This window comes from Ammospiza nelsoni, chromosome 9, assembly GCF_027579445.1.
Source record: "Ammospiza nelsoni isolate bAmmNel1 chromosome 9, bAmmNel1.pri, whole genome shotgun sequence".
NCBI lineage: Eukaryota > Metazoa > Chordata > Aves > Passeriformes > Passerellidae > Ammospiza > Ammospiza nelsoni.
In genome coordinates, this window is record NC_080641.1 from 25334584 (window position 1) to 25352421 (window position 17838).

At 53.6% G+C, this 17838-nt stretch overlaps 2 protein-coding genes across 2 annotated transcripts; one reads left to right on the top strand and one right to left on the bottom strand.

Moving 5' to 3' along the window:
- Window positions 1–997: 997 nt before the first annotated feature.
- Window positions 998–10385, top strand: TMEM125 (transmembrane protein 125). Its single transcript, XM_059478514.1, has 3 exons — window positions 998–1104; window positions 2559–2701; window positions 6889–10385. The coding sequence occupies exon 3, from the start codon at window positions 7195–7197 to the stop codon at window positions 7855–7857; it is 663 nt and encodes a 220-aa protein (XP_059334497.1). The 5' UTR covers window positions 998–1104; window positions 2559–2701; window positions 6889–7194; the 3' UTR covers window positions 7858–10385.
- A 1929-nt stretch (window positions 10386–12314) lies between these two features.
- C9H1orf210 (chromosome 9 C1orf210 homolog) lies at window positions 12315–16899 on the bottom strand. Its single transcript, XM_059478630.1, has 4 exons — window positions 16735–16899; window positions 14370–14877; window positions 13584–13730; window positions 12315–13242 (listed from the first exon to the last, which is right to left on the bottom strand). Exons 1-4 carry the CDS (start codon window positions 16822–16824, stop codon window positions 12893–12895), a joined length of 1095 nt encoding a protein of 364 aa, XP_059334613.1. The 5' UTR covers window positions 16825–16899; the 3' UTR covers window positions 12315–12892.
- Between the last annotated feature and the right edge of the window lie 939 nt (window positions 16900–17838).

A 17838-nucleotide genomic window follows, 5' to 3' on the forward strand; every position in this document is an offset into this window, starting at 1 on the left:
AAGACGTATCAGATTTTTCTCAGACAAATTCCTGAACCTGTCACACTACTTGGTTTCTATTTGATTAGCATATCCTAAGCTTCCCTTCTCACAGCCTGATAAAAAAGTAGCATGTGACTTTATAACCAAGCCTCCCTTTCCATTAGCCAGGCAAGTGCTGTTGTTCAGTCCTGTTCTCTTATTCCTGGATTACCTTCCTGCATTAGATTTTCTAGCTGCTCAGACTAACAGTAATGATCCCTTCTGCTATCATGAAACCTAGCCAGGAAAGAGGGGACATTGATCAGTCTGGGAATCCCATTCCCCTACTGAATTCAACATTCCTGCTACTCCCTTTTGTTATTCTTCAACACTTAAATGAATGCTTTTCTGTTTCCCTGATTACTCTCAAAATAGTTACCCTTTTTTCCCCACTGGATTACCAGGAAATCAGCTCTTCTACAGCTTGGTAAAATCTGCTGGTGCTGATGTCTCCCAGGGAGGGGGTTGTGCAGCTGCCTTTTGTTGGAAAGATGTGACAGTAACATCTTGCCTGACTTGAGTGCTTGCCTGAACTTCTGCCACAGAAAGAAGCAGTCCTGATATGACTGGGTGGCCCTAACCTATAAAGTAGAGCAGGAGCTACCTTATTTAACACCAAATACTTGCTGAGTGTGTCAAATGTCCCCTAGCGCTGCCCCGTGCTGCCTGGGAGCTGCTCTGGCACCCGTTCACCTCCAGCTGGGAGGAAATGAGCCACCTTCCAGGATCGGTGTGTGGCCAGAGGCCAGATCCTGCCCGGGGAGGGAGGGGTAGCACCTGCACACCGGCGCGGCTCTGGAGCGTCTCCAAGAGCAGCAGCAGGTTTGCTGAGACGCCACCCAGCTGGGGAATGCACCTGCCCGGGCAGGAGGCGAGGGCTCCGGACCGCGGGGCTGCCGCGCACCGGCAGCGGGAGCCTCGCCCGGCTCCTGGCAGGCACTTACAAGAGGAAGGGAAGAGATTTTCCCCGTGGGCTCCCTCGTCAGCTGGATCCAGTGGAAGGAAAGCCAGGAAAAGCCATTGCTGCCAGGCTGGAGCAGGGAAGTGTGCCCGGGTGTCGCATGTGGGCAGTGTCTGCTGCAGGTGAGTGATCCCTTCCTCCCTGGGAGCTGGGCAGTAGCTGCTGGCAGGTTCGAGGCTGCTTCAGACTCACTTCTTAAGAGACCCTGCTTCTTGCCTCCAATTGATTTCTTCCTTGTGCTATTGTTTCCTCTCAGACTTGGGAGTTTCTTGTTTCCCTTGGAACTCCCAGGCCACCCTTGGCAGAGGTGTATCAGGACAGGCTCTGCAGGGCCAGGATAATGGATGCCTGTTGAGTGTACAAAGAAGAAGGGGAACGTGACATTTCACAATGGAGCGTGCCAAAACTGTCTAGATCTGTGTAAAAGGCAGCTGTGCACTGATCCTGTTACAAGAAACCCTCCACCACCCCTAAGGCCAGAACCCCTAGGCTTGGGGAAAGGAAGGGACAATCCACCATCACCCAGGCTTCCCAAATGGGGTCTCATGGCAGGAGCACTGCTGGGACAGATGCTCACTTGTGGGACAGCATTATCCATCTGTCAGGGGAGAGAGGGTGGGCTCTCCCCAGAGGTGCAGATCAAACTGCACAGGTTTGCATGGATCCTGAGCAGCGCAGGAAAGCAGGAGCATTGAGAATTGGTGGTTGGTGTGGCAGGCAAAGAAGTGTGGATTTTGGGCAAGAGAGATAGATGCCACATAAAAGCCCCATTACTCCCATTCCTTGCATGTTCCTCTATTCCCAGTCCTGAGTTCTCAGAGAGGGATCCTTCCCACATGCTCCCAGGTGCACAGACAGGCCTCAAGCACCATGACACTCAGAGCTTCTGGTTTGTGCACTAACAATAATTCAGTCATAAAACAAGATACAGGAGCTGCATTCTCTTTGAGCCTATAGGGAGTTAGAACAGAATCAAATATGCTTAGGAAGCATTTCTTTACTGGAAAGGTGGTCAAACACTGGAACACACTTCCTAGAGAATTGATTGATACCCCAAACCTGTCAGTATTGAAGAGGCTTCTGGCCAATGCCCTAAAACACATTCTTGAATTTGGTCAGCCCTGAATTGGTCAGGCAGTTGGACTAGATGATCATTGTAGGTCCTTTTCCATTGAAATACAAGAGAATAGACAACACAATAGGCTAGAATAGACAAACTAGAACACAATAGACAGAAGAGAATGTACTGTTTCAGTTGGAAGGGACATGCAACAATTCAGGGCTGACTCTCTCCCTAAAGAAATTCTTCCTAAAGCATTGGAGGTTGAAAAAATTACATGGAAATTATGGGGAAATGTTTATGCCTATTCTGGACTAAAGATTTTTGTGAGGCACTGAGTGGTGGCAGGTCCATCCCAAACAGGCTATGGACAGATCAGGCGAAGAAGCAAATAAGCTATGATGGACTGGGGAAACAGAGGGCTGAGATGGCTTGGATTTGCTTGAGATTGTGAAGCTCTGCTGGCTCTCATCCACACTGCTCAGGTAAATAATTTTATGTATTGTTATTTTATAGGAAATCTTGTTGGACTCTCCCAGTCTCCATGATGCTTACAACATCCACATAAAAACTGCATAAAACCCTTCCAAGGCTGGAAGTACAAGGAAGTGCTGCAGGAGCCTGTCTCATCCCCAGACTTCCCCTCCTAAACCCTGTGGGTAAGCATTGTTTTGAGGGGTACCCTGGGTTTGAAAAGAGGAGGGAAGTGAGAAATATTTCAAGAGTTGAATTGCATGTGGTTCTGAAATTGAATTGTTAATTAATGTACAGTCTGTGGCCTGTCTGCCAGTTATCAGTCTGTCAGGCACAAAAAGTTTAAAAGTTACTAAATATATATATACTAAATATATGCATGTATCACTCTGAGGCGTTCAGCCAGGGTACCTCTCCCACACCTGCAGCCAGGAGTTGCCAGGAGCACATTGATGATGACCCTCAATTTCCACTTAAATGTTGTCAGAGCAGGGAAAGAAAAAAACAACCAACACAATGGAAAAGGAAAAACATGAATACTTTTGTTTTCCTGCATTCCTAGTGCTTTCCTGCTCTTCCTCCACAGCTGCCAGCCAGCAGTGGGGAAGGACAGCATGTCACTTTTTTCCTGAAATGTGCTCTTTGGACTTAAAGCATTGTGTGGCTGTGCTGGTCCTCTCCTGCTTTTCTCTTGCACACAGAGATGGAAGCACAGAAGGTGCTGGCTTCAGTAGTGAGTAAATGTAGAGATTGATGACCCGTGATCCACACTATCAAATACACCAATCTGATGGGCCACTGGCTTGTTATGGTCTGTCCCAGAGCAGTGAGACCAGCTAGCCCAAAGAACACCAAAAGAAGGGGCAACAGATTTGGGGGGCTGTCCTTCCTCATGGCAGAGCAGGCATCTATATTCCTTCCTTCCTCTCAGTCTGATCTGGGCAAAGTGATGTGCTGCACAGTGCCAAGAAAGCAGATCAGCAAAGCTGCTGTGAGAGCAAAGTTCATCCCTTCTTCAAGGAGTGGTGGGTGACAGTCCAGGATAGCTTTGGTTTAACATAGAAAGAGTTTTCTGAAGAGGGTGGGAGGCAATGCACCCAGCCTGAGGAATGAGAAACTGTAGCTAGATTTAAGGAGGAATGTTTTCATGGTGAGGGTGATTTAACTCTGGAATGATCCCTGAGGGGCTATAGATTCTCCTTCCTTGGCATGTAAATGAATGGGGCCCTGACCTGCTCAGTCTGACTTTTAGGTGAACTCTGCTTTAAGCAGGTGACTTCACAAGGTCCCATCCCACCTTAATTATTCTGTGATTCTAGGAGTAAAAATACTGTTATTAGCAGCACAAGCCCTCAGGGTCTAGAGAAGCAAGTGTGGATGGTTTTAGAGCAAAAAATTATATTCCCAGAACATTTCCAAACAGATGCAAGGAAACATGAAAGCACACTTCAGTGGAAGCCTTTGCCTCTCCAATCATTTGTTTAATAGAGGTTAATGCAACACTGGGAAACTCTCCAAATAATCTGCTTAATAGAGGTTAATATAACACTGGGAAATACATACTTGTAGAGGTGATACTCAATTTTGTTCCTCGGCCAGATGCTCCTATGGTTTTATTTTGCTCTCTTGTCCTTCTTCTGAGCATATAAAAAACTAAAATGGTTAAATTTTAAAAAGTAACATGAGAATGCAGAGCTGTAGCCTGATTTTTGATCACATTTTCCCTCATTGTGGTTCATGCTGCTGTGGTTTCCTTGTTTACTGTTTGACTCGTGTAACTTGGGTAAAGCAGCAGAAGGACACAGACTTTGCACTTCTCCAAGCTTTATGTTCTCTTCAAATCTCAATCTAATCTATAAACATGCTACCTACTAGACTCACCCATTCACTGCTAAGGAGGAGATAAGGCACAAGAGAGAGCAATGTTTAGAACCAAGCTGATTTGCATCGGCTAAGGGAACAACTCCAGACTCAATGTCTCCTTGCCTCTGACTACTTTAATAGCGCTTCGTGACATCCTCACCTTCCTGGGGACTTGTGCCCTGGGCACACACAAGGTATCTGCTGTCTCATGCAAAATCAGAGTGCAACCCAGCAGGCACAAACCAACACGCCCAGCAGGCACAAACCACGCTCAGCCACAGCTCTTTTCTCTCTCTAACTGGCTCCAGCCAGGAGCTGTAGGACTCCCATGGCTCTCCCTGTCCCCTCTGAGTCCTGGCTGTCTGTGCCGCAGCCATCGCTGCCCGGCTCCCCGAGCTGGACCAGCCCCGTGCGGGACCCGCCGTGCCCACAGGCTGCCCGCCCCGCACCCTCACCCGGGCTGCCCATACCCGCACCCGGGCTGCCCGCACCGCCCCCGGGCTGCCCATACCCGCACCCGGGCTGCCCATACCCGCACCCGGGCTGCCCACAACGCGCCCGCACCCGGGCTGCCCGCACCGCCCCCGGGCTGCCCATACCCGCACCCGGGCTGCCCATACCCGCACCCGGGCTGCCCACACCGCATCCGGGCTGCCCATACCCGCACCCGGGCTGCCCACACCGCATCCGGGCTGCCCATACCCGCACCCGGGCTGCCCACAACGCGCCCGCACAAGGGCTGCCCGCACCGCCCCCGGGCTGCCCATACCCGCACCCGGGCTGCCCACACCGCCCCCGGGCTGCCCATACCCGCACCCGGGCTGCCCACACCGCATCCGGGCTGCCCATACCCGCACCCGGGCTGCCCACACCGCATCCGGGCTGCCCACAACGCGCCCGCACAAGGGCTGCCCGCACCCGTGCAGCGCTGGCAGCGGGCCCGGAGCCAGGCCACAGTGACCTCATGCTCCATCGCAGCCGGGGAGTGACTCAGGAGGAGCCCGGCCTGACACTGTCAGGCGGTGTCTGGTTCGGCACTCCCCGCACAATTGTCCTCCCTCTCCCCCCGGCCGTGTTGGCTGCGCCCCGGCAGAGGGTTTGAGGTGTTTGCTGCCCTGGTGCGTGCAGAGCTGCCACGTGTGGAGGTCATAAATTGTCCCTGCCTGTGTGTAATGAGCCCTGAGCCCAGTGCCGAGCAGAGCAGGGTACAAACAGAGTGTGTTTGACCGTGGCCTGATGGGCTCCTGAGAGCCATTTCTAGCAGGCAGAGTGGCTGTCCCCCCACCCAGAAGTGACACAGCTCTGACACAAGGGACCTGAGTCAGTTCCTGTCCCTGCCATGGGCTCCTGTAGGACTCACAGCAGTTCATGTGTGTGCCTGTGGTGGTCAAGAGTGCATTATCCTGTCTAGGAGGTGACCAGAGAGGCTGTTCTGGGTCTCCAGGGCTTGTCCCATGTCTCCCAGGCTCAGCCATTACTGACATGCTCCCGTGCTCTCCTCCCCAGTTCCTCTCCATGGTTTGGGTACCAGCTGTTCTAGAGGGTCCCTGTGGTGCTGTGGGACCAGTTGGAATACTCACATGCCAGGGAGGAACATTTTGTAAGAGAAATGCAAATGGTTTCCACTCTTGGTCTAAAACTGTACCCAAAGAAGTATTAAGGGGAGCCAGGACAGCAGGGACACAAGCCTGGGAACCACGAGTGGTGGGCTGAGACAAGGTGCTGTGATTTGGGAGCCCAGCTAAGCACAGCACCTCAGAGCCAGCGCTGCCCTTCCTCTGCTCCCCTCCAGGGCAAAGTGCTTCACAGACCAGCAACAAGGAGAGCAAAATATCAGGGTGCCAGGCCACAGCTAAGGGCTCTTCCCAGGGAAGTGCTGAGATCACCGGACATGTAGCATATTCACATGTAGCATATCTCACATGTAGCTGAGATCACCGGACATATTTCTGTAGAGAATTTCTGAGGGGAAACCACCGGCAGTGCAGGGATGAGGACAGGGCTGAGAACATGCAGCTATGGCAGATCTCACTCTTCCAGCCACTGGAGTGGAAGGGTTAAACCCTGGTCCTGACCCCCACCTCCCCTTCTGGGCAGCAGAGCCAGTTGGTGACAAGAGGCTGATGCTGATGAGGGAGCATGTGAAGCCAGAGCTGTGAATGGGGCTTTATCCCAGAAGGGACCTGCCTTTGCTCCGTCCCTGCCCTGCTGCCAGCACCAGCTGCAGGCAGAGTCCTTCAGGCAGCAATGTGCCAGCAGCCTCTGAGCAGGGCACACGGCACTGGGGAGGCAGGAGACTCGCCCTTGGGGCAGCCTGGGGTTCCCCCACAGCACACAGAGGCCTCCCATGAAGATATGCAGCTGAGGCACACAGGGCTCCTGTGAGGGAAGCACAGCAAGGTCTGCATGCCAGCCTGAGCAACCAAGGCCCCAGGTTTGGCACAGAATTATTTGGTACAGGGGAGCATGGTCTCTGGTTAATGATATCTTCTCTTCTTGACTTTTTCAGATGAAAGACACAGCAAAAGAAGGAGACAGCCCTGGCAGTTCCCCTAAGGTGCTGCTCCAGGAATGCTCCATCATGTTTCACAGCCCTGTCTCGGTAGTGGGTTCAACCCCAGCACGTGGATCATAGCTCTCCAGGTGGCACCACTGCAAAAGGAAATTCCATCAGGATCCAAAGGATGAGACTGAGACAGCACTGCTGGAGAAATGCAGCTGCCTTCACGACTGCTGCTGCACTGACCCTCCATTTGCTGTAAGGGTGCAAATTCATCTGTGCCACCTCTGTGCCCTCTTCACCCAGCTGCCCACCATGCCAGAGCTGGCAGAGCTGAGCAGCCCCCGCACCCCTGCGGATGCGGACCACATCCAGAGGAATATCTTGGAAGAGCATGTGGAGCTCTGGTGGTTCCAGGACCCCAAGAAGTCCATCCTGTGCTATGGAATGGCCGTCGTGCTGATCCTGGCCTGCGGGATTGGGGGCATCATCCTGCTGTACAGCACCAGCAGCCGGTCCGGAGAGTGGCGGCTCGCCGTGGGCACCACGCTCTGCCTGCTGGCCCTGCTGGTGCTGCTGAAGCAGCTGCTGAGCTCTGCGATCCAGGACATGAACTGCATCCGCAGCCGTGATCAGATCGAGCTGCTCAAGAGCGGAGGCTTCTCGGACTGCCTGGTGCTGCTGCTGAGCGCCCTGGTGCTGCTGGTCTGCGGGGTGGTGCTCACCATCCTGTCCACCACCAGCATGCAGCTCAGCCCCGCACGGCCGCTGGCCAGCATGTTCACCAGCGGGGTCATCCTCCTGACCGCCGGCAGTGCCATCCTCCTCTGCCTGCTGCTGTACCTGCTGTGCACCTCCTGCCGCCGGGCGGCTCCGCGGAGCCTGGAGGCCGGCGACATCCGCGTCTTCACCATCTCCGGCCGCCTCGCTGGAAACAGGAGGCTCCCCCCCACCTCCAGCATGGCCAACCTGATCTGACCCAGGACACCTCTGTGTGAGCCTTAGCGGATACAACCTGTCAGTGGTGGCCTTTCCCAAGGAAGGGCGAGAGCTGCCCTGTGTTTCTGTTGGAGATGACTGGCATGTGCTTTGCCCCAGGCTGGTGGCGCAGCACAGACTCAGGGCATCTGGATGGGCTCTGACCTGGCTGGCATTTTATCTCCACAGAGCCTCCTGTGTCAGCTGCTGCCTGCCTGGCTGTGATCATATTACAGAGTGAAGGTGAGCCTGTGTTGTACCCCGGGAACCCCAGTACTTGTTTGGTTCCTGCAGTTCCTGGAACTGTGTCATACACTCTCCTGGCAGGAGAGGCTGTAATTCTGGGTGGTATAAAACCAACCTGTGCTCTGGGCAGAGCCTCCAGCTCTTGAGTGAAGTAGAGCCTCTAGCAGCTGGTGAATGGCAGGAGACACTTTGCGTGTCAGCAGGCACGAGGGAGCCTGGTGGGAGGTATGGCTGCAGGGGCTGCTCCCAAAAGTCACCGGTGTCTGTGGGAGTGAGTGTGGGATTTGCACAGGATTGTGTGTGCCAGAAGCATGGCTGGACCTCCCATGAAATGCTGTTTGTGTTTGCAATGCCAGGATCTGTTCCAGTGTTACATTTCTGCAGCCCACCATCACCTGTGGTTTATCAAAGGGGTGATAAAGCAGTGCTGGTGTCAAGGCCCTGATGGGTTATCTGTGCTGGACTCAGTGCTGGGGCTCTGTTACCATGCCAGGATGCTCCAGCTACAAACAGCAAGGTGCAGTTGCTGGGGGATGGTGATGAGATGCCCAAATCCTGGGGCTGAGGCTGCCCTCTGCAAAAGCTGTGCGAGGGGAGTGTGCTGTGCCCTCCCACAGGAGTTTCCCAGGCAGAGGCAGGAGCCCTGCAGCTCATCCCAGTCCCTGCTTGTTCCCATGCTGTTTCTGTCTCCCAAGTGCTGCAGCTGCTGAAGGGCAGAAAAGTTCCTCTACTGTCACTTGGGCCTTACCTGGAGGTTTTTTTTGTGTTTTATCTCTACAAGGTGTCTTGTTTTATCACCAAGGTCTCTCTACCAGAGGCAGACTAACAATTCACCCCAGGAACTTTTCCTGTGACTTAAGTCTAATTTACCTGACAAAATTCTCATTTTCCTCATAGACTCACTAACCATTTCACTGCCCTTTCCATAGACATAGATCCCAACCTCCTGCTGGAGATGGTCCTGCATGACCTTCTCTTCCTCTGAGCCAGTTGGTCAGAGCATGGTGCTAATAACACCAAGGTCATGGGTTTGAACCCCATATGGGCCATTCTCTTAAGTGTTGGACTCTGTGATCCTTCTGGACCCCTTCCAGCTTAGACTGTTTTGTGATTCTTCATCTCTTCATCTTGTCTGCTCCCATCTTTCCTTCACCTGAGTTGCTCTGCCTCAGATGTCGGTTTTGCTCATTATTTGCCAAGTGTCCTCTCCAATGAAACAAGACTGAGCTATTGTTTTTTGGTGCCTGGTAGCAAATTTTTTGGAAAAGGAAGGTAGCTGATTCCCTTGCTAAAAGCACAAATCACTGTTCATGTTACACCTGGAGGCAGTGTCAGAGCTCACCATCAGCTGGTCAGTGAGGGCTTCACCCCTTCACAGCTCCAGACCAACCATTCCCAATGCAGTGAGATCTCATGAAACCACATCTGTATTCACCTGCTCCTGTCCTGCTCCTGCTGACTTTCCTCTGCCTGAAGCCTTGGATTGTTTTCCCCAATGTAAAGGTACATAATCTGAGCTTTTCTCTCTGTATCTCTGTTATTGCTACATTTTCCTCTGCCACTTTCACATCATCTGTAGATGTTATTAAACTGCTGTTTCCTCTTCTCTCTGCATCTCCTCCCTTAATCTGCCCAGGAGCTCAGAAGGTGGTGGTGAGCTCAGATCCTCCTGTGCTAAATCTCTTGAAAGCTGAGCTTTCCCTCTGGGCTGTTTGGCCTCAGGCCCACCAGGGACCCCTGTGGTTACACAGCAGGGGACAGGCCAGAGCTGAATGCTCTTGCACCACCATCACCATTGCTGCTGCTCTGCAGGTCTGTGTCAGGGCATGTGCAGTTATGCCAGCCTGCCCCCCCTCTGCCAGCACCAGAGGTCCAGCAGTGACTGCCAGCTCCACAGCCTGCACGTGCTGGCAGGCCACAGCTGCCTGCGCACCAGCTGTTTTGCACATCTGGGCATTTCTGTGACGAGGCGTGACTGTGCCCAGCTCGCAGCTCCTTGCTGCCTGCATGTCAATGTGAATCCTGTCCCCTCCACAGCCCCTTCAGAACGTGCCCCAAGTGCCTGTGACTTGTGCCAGGAAAGGGTGATTGACTGTGAGCCAGCAGCCCAAGGAGAAAATGGCTAAGAACAGGCTGTGCCTGAAGATGGTGGCTGGCTGTCCAGCTGCCCAGAGGGACAGCCTGCGCAGCCCAATCACTGACTCCCCTCTGCAGTACAGGTGTGGTTTGTTTTGGGTTCCTGTGTTGTGTGTGGACACACATAATAAAGTGTTACAGAAGTTGATTGTGTTGAAGGCTGATATTTGAGTGCAGACCTCTCTGCAGAGCAGAGGTGTCAGGGCTGGCCTCAGCCCAGGGCAGTAATCACAACAGCCCAGGATCCCTCGTGTGGCTGTGGTTCTGGATCACCAGCTAGTGTGGCAATGCCACCACAGCCCCAAAAATGCATGTACTTCTTTCATGATACACAATTCCCACTTCCAGATCCATATTAATCTCTCTCTGCTTAAAAACCCAGACGTATCCAGATCCCCTTACCACCACTCTGTGAACCTGAGACCTTGCTATGCCCCTGAAAGATACTCACACGGAGCACACAAAGCCTCTGAATATGTCAGTGCTGGCTAGCTTGTTTACAGAGAAGCTGTTTCACCCTGTGGCAGGGCTGAGCCTCGTACCTGGAACCAGTCTGCCTGCATACCTGCCCCTGCTCCCAGCCAGCCTCAGCCAGGCCCTCATGGCAGCTTCCTGGGTGGACCTCTGGACAAGGATCCTCCTTTTCATGCTCTGACCCTTTGTATTCCCAGCTCTGTATGCCAGATGTATTTCCCCCCAAACATGAGTTGCCAGGTTCCTGCACTGCAGCTGCCTGAGGGCAGAAAACGCGCACACACACACACACACACACACACACACAAGAAAACCTGCCATGTCTGCTTGGCTAAAAAATAAATGGATGTACTTATGAGCAGGGTCAAAGTAGACAAGCCATCCAACCACTAATGCTGAGGGACTGCTGAGTAAGATCCCGGACAAATAAGCCTGGGTGCTTGTATTTTTAACTTCTTTTAAGACATCACCAAGACTAAAAAGAAAAGACTGCACCCAGCATAAATTCCTGTGATTGAAAAGTATGTTGAAAAGCCCAGCAAATACCCTCCAAAAGATAAATGAAATGCTTTTTCCCAGCCCTCAGATTTAAATCTCTTACCCAAAATATATTAGAAATTTCCAAAAATACTGTGTATAGTGTATTTTCATAGGTAGCTGATTAGCCCAGAAGACAAATTATGAGACAGTAACTGAAAAAGTAAAGCTCACTTTAGAAATATGGCATTTAAGAGCAAAAGTTGGCTGACCACTGAAAGAAGCCAGCAGGTTTTCCTCCTGCTCAAGGCTTCAAGTCGCACATTTGCTCTCTACCCTGTCTCATCCATCCAATGCCTGACCCATTTTTCCCCTTTGGTTTGCATACTCTGAGGTGTATTATTTACCTTTTTTATACATTAAATGTTTTAATGAGTGGAGAAATAGAAAGGCAGTTAGCAGTGAAATAGAGATTTAAAGGAGGTGGGGGAATTAGCTGTGTGGCAGAACTTTGAGAAATGCTGTCCTGTGTTATCTCATGCTCTGGAGCATGACGAAGAGACTCCTGAGCTATCAGGGATGGTAATGACTGGGCTGTGCCCTGGGCAATCTTCCCAATCAGTTGGTACCAGCCTTATGAATCACTTTCTAAAGGTGAATGCCACTGCTGCTCCCTGCTTTTAACTCCAGAGTAACCCATGAAGGCACGACCAACTCCAGCAGAAATAGCTTGCAGTTACCTGTGTCTCATGTGCTGTTCATCATACCACAAAGATGACAGGAATGTAAAAATTATTACATTTGTACAACTCCTCAGCTGAAGAGACACATGAAAGTCTGTAATGGGTGCTGAGGACAGGGTCACCTCACCCCAGTGCATGGGCCTGGCACTGCAACTGGCAGCACCAATGAGTTTGCTCAACTCTGTGGAGCTGACAGGAGAAAGGTGTCTTTTAGCTTGTCCTCCTGGAGAGGAAAGAGAGAAAAGAAAGAAGGGCTATGGCTGGAGAGACATGCACAGAAACCCTGTGATGATGCACTAGAGCTGCCTACACCACAGCAGGTGAAATATTTGTTTGGACAAGAGCACTCATTGTGCCACAGATGTGTCTCTCATCGCCACAGTTAGAGCAATGTATTTATGGCCCTTGAAAGCACTTGCAAAAAAAGCTGCACCCCAGCTGTGGGGCTGGGGGTCTCCTCCCAGCACTGCCACTGGGAGAGTCCCACCAAACCACTGCAGGCAGAGGCAGGGCTAAATCACGCTTTAATCACACCTCAGAGTAACAATGCATTGAGGGACAGAGCAGGGCTGAGTCCGGCACCATGGGGCAGTGGGGCCAGTGCCCAAAACCCCATGGCAGCACCCAGGCATGCTCCTCTTCCCACTTCACCTGGTTTCCTGGACACGGTAGGCACCACCTCCTTTATCCTCAGCATCTGAGCTAGGCTGGGAAAGCAGCACCTGGTTTGGTGTCCCTGTGACAGTACAGCCTACTGGTGTCATGCTGGGACACTCAGGGACCAGCTGCTTTCAGTCTCCATCACCATTCCTAGTCCATCCCTCTCTCCCCTCCTCTCTGCTCCCTTCCTCCTGCCCCAAACATGTGGGGCCCAAAGCCAAGGACAGGTAGGAAAGGGGTGGAGCTAGGGAGACAGCAAGAGGCCGCAGCAGTGGTGGCTGAGCTGTAAGCTTGTAAGCTCAGATGGAGCGATGCAACTCCCGTTCCTCTTTTGTTGGCAGCTGCTCACTGGGCTGGATGTAGTTGTCCTCGATGAAGCCATCATCATCCTCAGCTTGCAGGTCAGCAGCATCAGTTATGGAATGGCTCCCACAGGAGCCCCTGTCCCAGCTGCTGCTATCCTCCATGGGGCTGCGGCCGATGGAGCTGATTTCGGGCAGCGGCCGGTGGCGGTAGCTGGCGAAGTTCTTGTGGGCAAGCTTGCACTTGGCAGCCAGTGCAATCAGGATGGAGATGCCAATCGCTGTCACCAGGAATCCCACCAGGTATGGCCAGCTCCTTCCCCCCTTCCCGGCAGGCAGTGCAGTGCCTGTGACACAGGAAAAGCACATGGTCAGCCTGTAGCACACCAGGGGGTGTGAACACTGGGGGTAAAACTGCCTGACAGCTGGCTGGTACTGCTGCCCATCACTGTGGAGTCTGTGCTCCATGTGGCTTCATGGCACCTGTTAACTTTTCTGTCACAAACCCAGCAAACACCTCCGGGAGTTGGCCACCCTCCCACCAAGCCACTGCACCAGTGTGGCCGAGCAGCCTGAGCCTCTGGGACTGTGGGGCAGAGCAGGGGGTCTCACCTGCAGCCCCACCCAGTATGACAGAGGACAGGAAGGTGCTAAACCTTATGGACACCTCTGAATCCGCACAACTTACTGTTGTTCTCAGTCACTGTGATATTCTGTGGTGTGGTGAGCTCACGAGCAAACCGCTGCTTAACCTGGCAGCCCAGGTCCTGAGAATCCAGAGCTGCAATCTCCCGGCCCCTCAGCCCCGGGGGGGACACGCAGGTCACCTGCACAGCTGGGAGACAAATGGGCTAAGGTGGGATGGGGGTCTGCACCCATCCCCTCTCCAGTTTAGAGAAGATGATCCCTGCTTGCTCCTGGGTTGATGGGTTGCATTGCAAGGTGCTCCTGGCTCTGCCTTACAGACTCACTGACCCTCAGCATATTGTAGGAAACAACCAAAGGGAAAATCCCCCGACCAAGGAAGTGTGTGTGACTCTGATTAGCAGCTCTTTTAAATTGGATACAGACAAATTCATGGATACCCACAGAAACCCCACTGTTCTTACTTGGAGCTGAGCTCAGATACTCTGACCTGGCTCCAGAGAGGGAGCTGCCAACTCCTCAACAATCAAAATGTGGTCACTTCACAAAGTCACATAAAGATGGATTTAGAGGCCAAAGTGTACATGCAACCCATTTCACAGAAGAGTAGCCAAATGATCCTGCTGACATTCTTAGAAATCCTTGGTATCCTGCCTAACTGCAAGCAAGGAACAGACACATCACCTTTTGGTTTGCTGTCACTCAACAGGATAGGACAGACAGCCATCTCAGACCTTGTCCAGGGGTCAGAGCAAAGGGATCAAGCAAGACTCCTACACTCGGGGTTCTGCCTGCCCCACACACTCCCTGCCACCCACCCTCCACTCACCTCTCCTGCGCCGCAGCCACTGCTGCAGAGGGTGCGCGCTGCAGTCGCAGGCCCAGGGGTTCCCTTCCAGAAGGACCTGTGGGACCGTCTCCAACAGCTGCAGGCTCCAAGGGTCCACAGAGACCAGAGCATTGTGCTGCACGTCCAGGTGGAAAAGAGCCTTCAGCGGCAAAAGGAAAGGGACATCAAGCTCTTGCAAGCTGTTGTTTCTTAGAAGCAGGGTGCGCAAGTTTCCCAGGCCCTTGAAAGTGTCCATGTGGATGTGGGTGATGCTGCAGCTGCTCAGGTCCAGCAGACTCAGCGCCCCGAGGTTGGAGAAGACTGCTGGGCTCAACGTGAGCTTGGCATTGCTGGACAGGTTGAGAGACTGCAGGGAAGGGAAGTGCTTCAAGAGAGTCCTGTGATGGGACATGACCAGGGAGTTGAAGGAGAGGTCCAAACTGGTGATGTTTCTTGGAAGGGAACTTGGAGCATGCTGAAGGTTCTTCCCACTGCAGTTGGCCCACCCCTGGGAAAAGAGCTGCTGTTTGAGATGGGCTATCCATGATGGGGAGTGTCTCCATAGAGAGACTGCTCAAAGGTTCAAATGTCTTAATTACCCTTGCAGAGTTTAAAAAAGCAAAGACACATACACATTTAAAAAACACATGAGCTACCAGACTGGAGTGGGCCTAGATAAATGGAGAAAGATGAGCAGAACAGCCCAGGACTGAGAACAGCTGACTGAAACAGTAAAGGAGGAGCATGCAGGGCTGGAGGAAAAACCCAAACGGATGAGTGCAAAGGCAGCAGGTTGTCACCTCCCTGTCCTTCCATACAGGGCAGTTGTCATACAGGGTCAGTTTGCAGAGGGCTTTCCTTTTCCTCCCCTGGATCCCCACCTCCGCCCCCTGGGAGCTCTTGTGTGACACAGGGGCATCCTCCCAGCTGGAGCAGGGAAGCAGGCGAGCCTTGCCTGTTGCAAGGGCAGGCAGGAAGCTGACCAGGCTGCAGAGCTATAGGCACTAGGCACCTGTACTAGTTACCTGTGCCTGGAGCAGCTCCCAGGGGCCTGTGCAGGACAGAGCACCAATGCTTCCATCTATGCCACATTCCTGAGGATGCACAGTGGGTAGCTGTGGCTTACTGCTGGCTGGCTGTGCAGTATTGGCAAACAAAACCTGAGGCCAAGGACCATTCACTGTCCCAAAAGACCAGGAGAGCAGGCTGGAAGGATGTCAACCCACATGGATGCATTTATTTTTTTACCAGTAAAACAGGATGCCCCAACTCAAACAGTTCTGGGGAGCAGACTGCAGCATGGGTTACTCTTGCCTGGGCTTTTAGTGGGAGGGGGTCAAGTTTCCAAACTAAAGCTGCCAGACAGCAGGTCACCAATTTAAGTTTGGTTTGGCAGGCACAAGCTCCTGCTAAGTACTGTTTGGACTTTGCAAACAGAGATTTTGTGCTTTAAGTTTACTGTGGTCCACAGTCCTGGGTTTCTGTGTTGGCTACATTCCAGACAGCTGAGCTTTCAATTTCCTTCACCTGTCTTTTCATCCTCCTACATGTCCTATCAGACCCTGCTGCTCCTGCTTGGCAGAGGAACAGATATGCCCTTAAATATCTCAGGTGCTGAGGACTGGGTTATAATTGGGCCAAGCCACAGGGACACCACATGTGCCTTGTTTCCAGCTCAAACACAGCTGGGCTCAGGGAGGCTTTGGAAAACAGTGCAAACCTTTGGGTGGAATAACTGAGAGCTCAGTGGAAAGGTCAGTGGCCCATGACAGCCACTTTCCTTCATTCTCAGCTCCTGCCTGATGCAGCCAAGCTGCTGGCTGCAGTGCTTGTCCCCATGGCTTAGCAGTGTTTCCTGCTCCTTGCCGGGTGCTCAGGGATCCTGGCCCAAATCACCTTGGCTCCAGTCACTGCATCACCATGCACTGGGGAAGGGAGTGAGGGGTTGGGATCTCCTCAGGGATGTGACTCATGGCTGCTTGCCATGCACCCCTCATGGGCAGCTGTGTTAAACCTGCAGCCAAGAGACCCTCAGACAGTCAGAAATGCCATGACTCAGACAATGCTCTCCCAGGCAGTGCTCTGAGAACAGGCTGGACAACATGACACGCTGGAAGCAGGACAGCCAGGCTTTGGGCATGAGCAAACCACCCCTGTGGCTGGTGGCCACTGGCACAGCATATCTCCCAATTAACTCCGCTGCCTCCTGTGGGTTTTCATCACTCATCTTCTCTTGAGCCGTGCAGAGCAGGAGCTGCCTGCCAGGCCCTGCCGCCCCATGGCACCCCGGCTGTGCTGGCAGGCCCAGGAGCCGGCCCTGCCCAGCCCCATGCCGCCCGCGCCGCAGCCCCCACGGCCCCCGTACCTGGTGGTCAAGGCTGCAGGGGTGTCCCATCACCACTGACCAGGCGCAGAGGAGGCTGCAGACCCAGCAGAGCAGGCAGGTAGGAGCCATTTGGCTCCAGGAAACTTCCGGCCAGAAAAACAAGTCTCGGGGAAAGCTGGGAAGCCGGCAGAGCCGGCCCTGCCGGGCGAGGTGTGGCCGCGGCCGCTCGGCTCAGGGCTGCCACCGAGTCCCCACAGGCCAGCCCCGCACTCAGCAGCGCCCGGGACCCGGCCCCGCTGCCGCCCCAGCCCCGCTCCTCCCGAGCTGGTGAAAGGTGGCGGTGCCAGTTACACATTAACAGCCGCGCCCCATCACCTCCCAGCCGTGTGGCCGCCAGTGATCGGTGACCAGGACTGCGTGCTGCGCTGTGGGTGCCGTGGGGGCTGCCGAGGTGGCAGCAGGACCCTGGGAGGGCTGGGGAGCCTCCAGAGGGAGGAGGGGGCACGGCTGTGGCATCTGCCCTGAGACGCTGCACTGGAGGAGAGCAGCCTGAGCCTGGTCCACGCACCTGGGACAGGGACGCACAGCCAGCCCCGTCGGGGGAAGCTGGGGCTGAGGCAGCAGGGAAGTATCCTACAGGAAAATAAAGGTCTTGCTGGAATTCCAGCAGAAAGGTGTTTAAAGCATGCAGCAAACTGGCAGGTCGCTGGGCCCAGCCGCAGCAGCTCAGTGAACAACACATGTTCATGAAGGTCCCAGAGGATGGGAGTGTCCCACCACCTTCGGCACTCTCCATGCACACCTGCCACTTAACAGTAGTTCTCCCTTCCAATCCTGCCATGCACTCAGTGAAAATCTGAGAAATCGTGTCAAAGCAGCATCTCATGGGTGTTTGCTGGCATGCCAGACCTGCTCCTGTGCCCAGGGGTGATGGGGCAGGTGAGTGGGCAAGGCTGGCAGAGCCACAGGCCAGGCAGGGAAAGAACTGCTACACCTGCTCCTGCCTTTGCCTCTGAAGCAGGAGGGAGCCCCAAGCTCTCTTCCCTGCTCCCCATTCCCTGGTCCCATGCCTGCTCATCGACAGGAAGCCGATTGCCAGCAAGAGCACTTCGGAACTGTCGGCAGCTGGGACAGGATGGCCCC

Coding starts and splice junctions, on each gene's coding strand:
- TMEM125 (XM_059478514.1), top strand. CDS start 7,195: ATGCCAGAGCTGGCAGAGCTGAGCAGCCCCCGCACCCCTGCGGATGCG.
- C9H1orf210 (XM_059478630.1), bottom strand. CDS start 16,824: ATGGCTCCTACCTGCCTGCTCTGCTGGGTCTGCAGCCTCCTCTGCGCC. Junction 13,731..14,369: donor GTGGCTGCGGCGCAGGAGAG/GTGAGTGGAGGG, acceptor TTTGTCTCCCAG/CTGTGCAGGTGACCTGCGTG. Junction 13,243..13,583: donor CACAGTGACTGAGAACAACA/GTAAGTTGTGCG, acceptor CCTGTGTCACAG/GCACTGCACTGCCTGCCGGG.